Source organism: Mytilus trossulus, chromosome 5 (assembly GCF_036588685.1).
Source record: "Mytilus trossulus isolate FHL-02 chromosome 5, PNRI_Mtr1.1.1.hap1, whole genome shotgun sequence".
Classification (NCBI taxonomy): Eukaryota; Metazoa; Mollusca; class Bivalvia; order Mytilida; family Mytilidae; genus Mytilus; species Mytilus trossulus.
The window spans coordinates 70,945,659-70,953,172 of NC_086377.1; the positions used below are offsets into that span (position 1 = coordinate 70,945,659).

Here is a 7,514-nt window from a genome sequence, read left to right on the forward strand (position 1 = left end):
ACACTAATGCCCCCGCTCAAGCTTCACTGTCAATCTGGTATTATATCTTTAAAAAAAAAAAGAAGAATGAGTCTGGGGACAAGAATGTCCGTACCCAAGTGTTACCGTTAAATTGGTATTATATCTTAAACTAAAAGAAGAACGAGTCTTCGGACACGAATGCCCCCGCTTAAGCTTCACTGTCAAACTGGTCTTATGTCTTAAAATAAAAGAAGACTGAGTCTTTGGACACGAATGCCCTCGCCCAAACTTCACCGTCAAACTGGTATTATGTCTAAAAATAAAAGGAGAATGAGTCTGGGGACACTAATGCCCTCGCTCAAGTTTCACTATCAAACTGGTATTATATCTAAAAATAAAAGAAGAATGAGTCTGGGGACACTAATGCCCTCGCTCAAGTTTCACGGTCAAACTGGTATTATATCTAAAAATAAAAGGAGAATGAGTCTGGGGACACTAATGCCCCCGCTTAAGCTTCACTGTCAAACTGGTATTATATCTAAAAATAAAAGAAGAATGAGTCTGTGGACACTAATGCCCCCGCTTAAGCTTCACTGTTAAACTGGTATTATATCTAAAAATAAAAGAAGAATGAGTCTGGGGACACTAATGCCCCCGCTTAAGCTTCACTGTCAAACTGGTATTATATCTAAAAATAAAAGAAGAATGAGTCTGGGGACACTAATGCCCCCCGCTTAAGCGTCACTATCAAACTGGTATTATATCTAAAAATAAAAGAAGAAACCAAACATTTAAGCGATATCTTGCAAAACAAAATTCATACGAAAAAAAAGATGAACATAATGAATAATTAGAAGAAAATCAATCGGCCTTTCCACAGAAAATTGGAAAACTAATGATACTAGCACTATATTTTTATATGTATAAGATGTACAACTATCTTTATTCTGACAGGATCCGCTACTCATACATGTTCTGCCATCATTACAGAATTATGTTACTTTGTTACGAATGAACCTGTAAAAGTTGACATGTAAATACATGTAAAAACAGTCTCTGTTTTGAAGAATTTGCTTAGTCTTAAGTTTCCTATGTTGTGTCTTGTTTTCTATCATTTGTCTGTTTATATTTTTTCTTTTTTAGCCATGGCATTGTTAGTATATTTTCGATCTTTGACTTTGAGTGGTAAAAAGCATGCTTATTTCATTCGTAGCTAGTTTGAAAATAGTTCAAAACCCTAAGCTATGTTACTATTTGTTAATACCGAACTTAAACCGTTATGAAATAAAGGCAATAGTAGTATACCGCTGTTCAAAACTCATAAATCCATGGACAAAAAAAACAAAATCAAGGTAACAAACCAAAAACCGAGAGAAACGCATTAAATATAAGAGGAGAACAACGACATCACACTAAAATGTAACACACACAGAAACGGACCGAGCATCAGACAAAATCCCACGAAAATAACAAATATAACATAAAAACCAAATACATGAATTTGGGATAGACAAGTACCGTGACACCTATTTCACTGGTTTATATGGTTTGGTCATTGGATAACATATTCAAGATATGATCGACCTCAATTTAGTTATACCCAAGTAAACAAACTCGTATCAGGCTTTTAGAGTAGACACAGTTTAAAACGTTAAATCATTGTTGAAACAAATCTCATTTTTCATTTCATCAATTGTAATTTTGTAAATTAGTCAAAATATGATAAAGTTGTTAATGTGTAAAGACGTCGTCCTATTTTGTCGCCAAAACACTCTAGGACACGACATTTCAAACGATAAAACTAATGGCCTAATTTATGTACAAAAAAAAACGAAAAACAAATATGTAGCACATAAATGAACAAGAACCACTGAATTGCAGGCTCCTTACTTGGGACAGGCAGATACATACAGAATGAGACGTGGTTAAACATGTGAGCGGGATCCCAAACCTCCCCTAATCTGGGACAGTGGTATAAAGCAAAATTACAAAAATACTGAACTCCGAGGAAAATTCAAAACGGAAAGTCCCTAATCAAATTGTAAAATTATAGGATAAAACACATCAAACGAATGGACAACAACTGTCATATTCCTGACCTGGTACATGCATTTTCAAATGTAGGAAATGGTGGATTGAACCTGGTTTTATTGCGCTAAACCTCTCACTGTTATGGCAGTCGCATCAAATGACTTTATTTTTACAACGATGTATGAACAGTCATCACTGTGTGACAATCTCAAGACAAACAAATATATAAAAAACAATATATATGTAACAGTATATGTATAACAGTACAATATAAGAACGAACTATAAAAAATAGTTGAAAAAGACTTAACTCATCAGATGGATAAAAATACAAATATTACCAATACAAGTGGACGTTTACCCGGATTTGTGTGTGGGGGAAGAAAAGAGAACACGTATCACAAAAAATATCATTCAGTGTGTCTTTAAATTATTTTAAGGACTCAAATCCATGATAATTATTCATAATTATATTCATTTATGAACTGTTTCGACTTATAATTCTTGCATCTGAAAGTTGATGTACGTATCCAGTGAGGATTCTCTGTCGCTTTCTGGAAATAATAACCGTGGCGCATTTAGGATTCAACTTCACAAAGGCTATATATTGGACGGGAAATGGGAATGTTCCCTACTCGAGTTATCGTTCGTATCAAAATGTCCAACAACAACGAGACGGGTCTTTTTTTGCATTGACTTTGTGATCGCTACGTACGCATGGTAAATGTCTCTGCCGATACTTCAATCGGTATTTTTTTTAACGCAGATATCGCAGACATCGTATAAAAACAATTTACCTCAAAGTTACCAGTCCCGAATTGTACCAAATCGCATTCGTCTTGAGTGATGAGAATCTGAAAGTATATCACCCGATGGATGACTGTTTTGCTTGCAACATTTTTGCAAGAGAACTATATGAGGAGATTAATACACAGGCAGAAAAATAAAGGCCACAGTATTAAACCGCTGTTTCGAAAGTCATACTAAGCTGGTTCTCGGCTGACTACTACACTTTGTTCATAGAGTGAAGCGAATACAAGCGGATTCCAGTTTAAAGTCATACATCGATTGAGAGAAAACAAATCCGTGTTAAAAACCAAAACAGAGGGAAACACATCAAATATAAGAGGAAAGCAACGAAACAACAGAAATACTAAAGTGCAACAAAAACAAAACGACAATTACTAATTAAAGCCAAACAAACATTAACAGCATTGATGATTCAAAATTCCAAAAATTGAGCCATTTACGGCTTAGTTTATCTGCCTGGGATAAGATGTGAAGATGTTTCGGTGCGTTCTATGTCGTAGCGGTAATGTTTGGCGGCATGATTTTCGAAGACAAATGAAAAACAACCTGCACAGCAGTGGCAGCAGCAGCAGCAGCAGCTGTTCCCTCCCCTAAAAGAGAATACTTATCTTCTGAGCGGTAGAAATACCAGCAGCCAATGCAGCAATAAAAGCAGTAGCAGCAGTTCCCTCTTCTGAAAGAGGAATACTACTTTTCTGAGTGGTAACATCGACGGCAGTGGTAGCATCAGCAGCAGTTCCCGAGTCTAAAGGGTGATTTTGAATTTCATCAGCACCAGCAAAACCCTTATCTCTATACAACAGACCTATAGAAGTGTTATTCAAAAAGGCAGTCAATATGTGTTCTTACATAGATATAAGAAGATGTGGTATGAGTGCCAATGAGACAACTCTCCATCCAAATAACAATTTATAAAAGTAAACCATTTTAGGTCAAGGTACGGCCTTCAACACGGAGCCTTGAATCACACCGAACAGCAAGCTATAAAGGGCCCCAAAAATTAATAATGTAAAACCATTCAGATATATGTATATATATATTATTTATTATAAATCAACCTCATTCCACTCTTTATTTTGACATTCTGAAAACTCAAGACACATAATGACGCTGACAGAGTAAATCTTGAAGTCGAGGAAAAGTGTTTTCCATGTCTCTTTGACCGAAATCACCTTCGAATAATAAATTTTCAACGATATATGTATACTGTTTGTAATAAATTAATGGCATCCACACTATCTATCTTTTGATGGAGCACCACCCGGATAATGGTCACAATGTCTAAATGGACATATAATCATTGGACATGGATAAGCTGAAATATAAAGATATTTGATGGACAGACAATTCGAGAACAGCAAACATCGGCTGTGAGATACGTTTTCTTATTTCCTTATTAACGTGTTCGTGAGTAGCAAACACAACAAAGGGGAAAATGCAAATGTTATATGGTTACCTAAGATGCGTGTCTCAATGGTGATTACAGGCTAGATAATTATTGCCAAAAATCAAATTATTAGAGAAAAATGAGAAAAATATAAAGAATTGAGAATAATATGATACAAAAGAATAAACAATAACGATTGAAAATAACAGAATTAAGTAATAAAATACAGTAATGAACGATGAGGGCAAAAATCATGTTTACGAGAATTTTACAGATAAGCGTTATTTTTTTAGAAATAAAGAAAACTGCCTTCAAAATTTAAAAAAAAATATAACGATTAATTACCAACCCCCAAACCAATGCCCAACAATATGTGCCTTTTTTATATTCCAATTAAAAGAAGGGCCAAATTGTAAAGTGCCCAATTTTTAACTAGTTTTAAATGGTAATAGTGTGGCAGCTCCAAGTCAACCATACACTTACGTATCGGTCTAGGTTTAGGTTTACAGCGGCATGTTTCACATCCACGTCTATCTACAACTTTTCCGTACGGACATGATATCAAGCACGCTCCTCGTCCTCACGCCGGTGGATATATCAACGGTCCATGCTTTGGATTAATGCACTTCCTAGTGCATCCGAACGTGCAACACTTCTTTCCTCCCGCGCAGTCGTAGTCAGAATCACAACCATGACTTTGCTTAGCGGGACATTCTATATTTGATTTAGAATTTTTTGGACATTTTTCAACTTCAGTTTGAAATGCTGAAAAAAAATCCAAATAGCATCATGGTAAGGTCCGCAAAGTTATTATTTAAATATAACCTGTGATTAACTTTTATGTCATTCGGTATCTAGTAAAGAGTGTTTTCGTTGTTAATCAAACCGCGCATCTTCTTATTTTGATACATTCATATGTGAAAATTTACAATCACAAGTATTACATCTGTGAATATCATATGTGTATCTGTGTATACTTACATGAAGGTTTACAGTCACAATTAAGTATAACATCTATGAATGTCAAGTGTTTGTCTGTGTATACATACATAAAGTTTCACAGTCACAAGTATTACATCTATGAATATCATGTTTTTTCTGTGTATACATACCTGAAGTTTTACAGTCACAAGTATTACATTTATAAACATCATGTATATATCTGTGTATACTTACATGAAGGTGTTCAGTCACAAGTATTACATCTATAAATATCATATGTGTCTCTGTGTATACTCACGTGAGTGTTTACAGTCACAAGTATTACAGCCATGAATATCAAATGTGTATCTGTGTATACATACATGAAGGTTTACAGTCACAAGTATTACATCTATGAATATCATGTATGTATCTGTGTATACTTACATGAAGATTTACAGTCACAAGTATTACAGCCATTAATATCATGTGTGTATCCCCGTAGACAATCTTCACTACATCTAACTTCGGGGCAGACATAATCTGTTGGTGGTCTTTTAACTGAAATCAACAATTGGATAAATATATGTGCTGAAATATAGTTACAAAATTAAAGTAAATGAAAACAAATTTGTATTAAATTAAATTAAGTTTTTCGTGATTCTATCACTTTTTTCAAAGTTAACAGAAACACAATGACAAGCAGCTACATGTATTACTAAAAAAATATTATTGAAAAGAATAATAGAAGTGAAAAACTGATGCCCCTCAATCTCCTCGTCCACATAAATCATAGGTACTTGAGAATAAGACAATTATTTTCAGCACTCCACTTTTTTTTTCTAAAATCAGCTTTTTTTTCTTGTTATTTCTGTTATTTCTGTACTTTTTAAAACATTTGACCTTTGTCCTTTCCCCCCAGTACCTATGCAGTAATAACTAATGTTTGTTGACCAAAAAAATGGTATATAATATAAATTTATGAATACCATGTTCATCAATCGCCCGCTGATTCAAGTCGGGCATGCTGCAATTAATTTGCTATTCATGTAAACGAAATATAATTATGAAACAATAAAAAAAACTTATTTTGTTAGTGTGTTAACTTCAACGAAGTTAAAACCATAATTATGGAGTGTTACGAAATAAATTAGATAACACTTACTTGTTTTAGATGACACTGTCTGAAACGAAAAATTTTAAAACGAATTACTCACTGTGACTTTAAAATGAAGAACAGCAATACAAGTGCTGTTTATTTCATTGTTGTCAGGTTTTTTGCTGTACATGTACTGATTTTGTGTCATGGTTGGACAGTGGCGGATCCAGGGGGGGGGGGGGGGGGGGTTCCGGGGGTTGGAACCCCCCCTTTTTTTTTTGCCGATCAATGCATTTGAATGAGCATATAGTTGGAACCCCCCTTTACTCTGGGTTGGGACCCCCCTCTTTTTAAAATGGCTGGATCCGCCACTGTTGGATACCAATATCTTTTGTTTTTCTATTATGTACAATCTGGCATAAAACGTAGGTAAACACAACTTTTGTAAAGGTATAATTAAATATTTCAAGTTACTTTTTCAATCAATTAAAAACTCAAGTTTTCCTATAATAGCCTGAAACAGAATTAAAATTAAAATGGAGACTGTGTCAAAGAGATAAAAACCTGACAAAACAGCAGAAAACAACCACAAGGTAACCATTTTCAAAATTCCGCATCCGCATCGGAATGTATTTTTATAGGCCCTACATCTGTCATTTTTAATGCATAAATTGAATTCAATACATCTAGTTATCGACATAATTATACATTTCAAATAAATTATTATGTAAAACAATGTTAACAAAGAAAATAATTAAAACGTGGCATTTTAAAATATGTATTTACCTCAATGTTTAGTGACAAAAGTAAACTGCATATAATAATCCGTAACATGTTTACAGGTATAATACTTTGCATTCTCTGACAAAACTTTATGTAACTGGTAAATTATCACAACAAACATAAATATCCGCGTCACTCGGCGTCAAATGAAACGTCAAAGATGAAACTAAGGTCAACACAATTACATTTTTAATTTCTTAATACTGAAATTTGACGCAGACAGTTTTATATGATTTATATATTTTCATGAATGGCCATTGATTAACGAAGACTATACAATATCTATCAAGTTTTCAAAATACGAATTAAAAGCACTTGTCTCGGGAAAACAAAATCTGAGACAACAGTTATATTAAGGTTGATAGAGAGACAAGTGCCTGTGTTATATCTTTATCTTTATTTGAAAAGCACTTTACGCCCATATGGACCAATGGCTTAAAACATTATACATAATATACAGTTTACATAAAACAATGAAAATAAACAATGGACACACTTTGAACTATAATTTGTCTTCTTTTTT

At 33.9% G+C, this 7,514-nt stretch overlaps 1 protein-coding gene across 1 annotated transcript; it reads right to left on the bottom strand.

Annotated features, from left to right (window-relative positions):
* Window positions 1-4,036: 4,036 nt before the first annotated feature.
* Window positions 4,037-7,138, bottom strand: LOC134719851 (whey acidic protein-like). The gene is made up of 5 exons (XM_063582791.1): window positions 6,995-7,138; window positions 6,275-6,293; window positions 5,557-5,670; window positions 4,672-4,953; window positions 4,037-4,116 (listed from the first exon to the last, which is right to left on the bottom strand). Exons 1-4 carry the CDS (start codon window positions 7,064-7,066, stop codon window positions 4,769-4,771), a joined length of 390 nt encoding a protein of 129 aa, XP_063438861.1. The 5' UTR covers window positions 7,067-7,138; the 3' UTR covers window positions 4,037-4,116; window positions 4,672-4,768.
* Window positions 7,139-7,514: the final 376 nt, after the last annotated feature.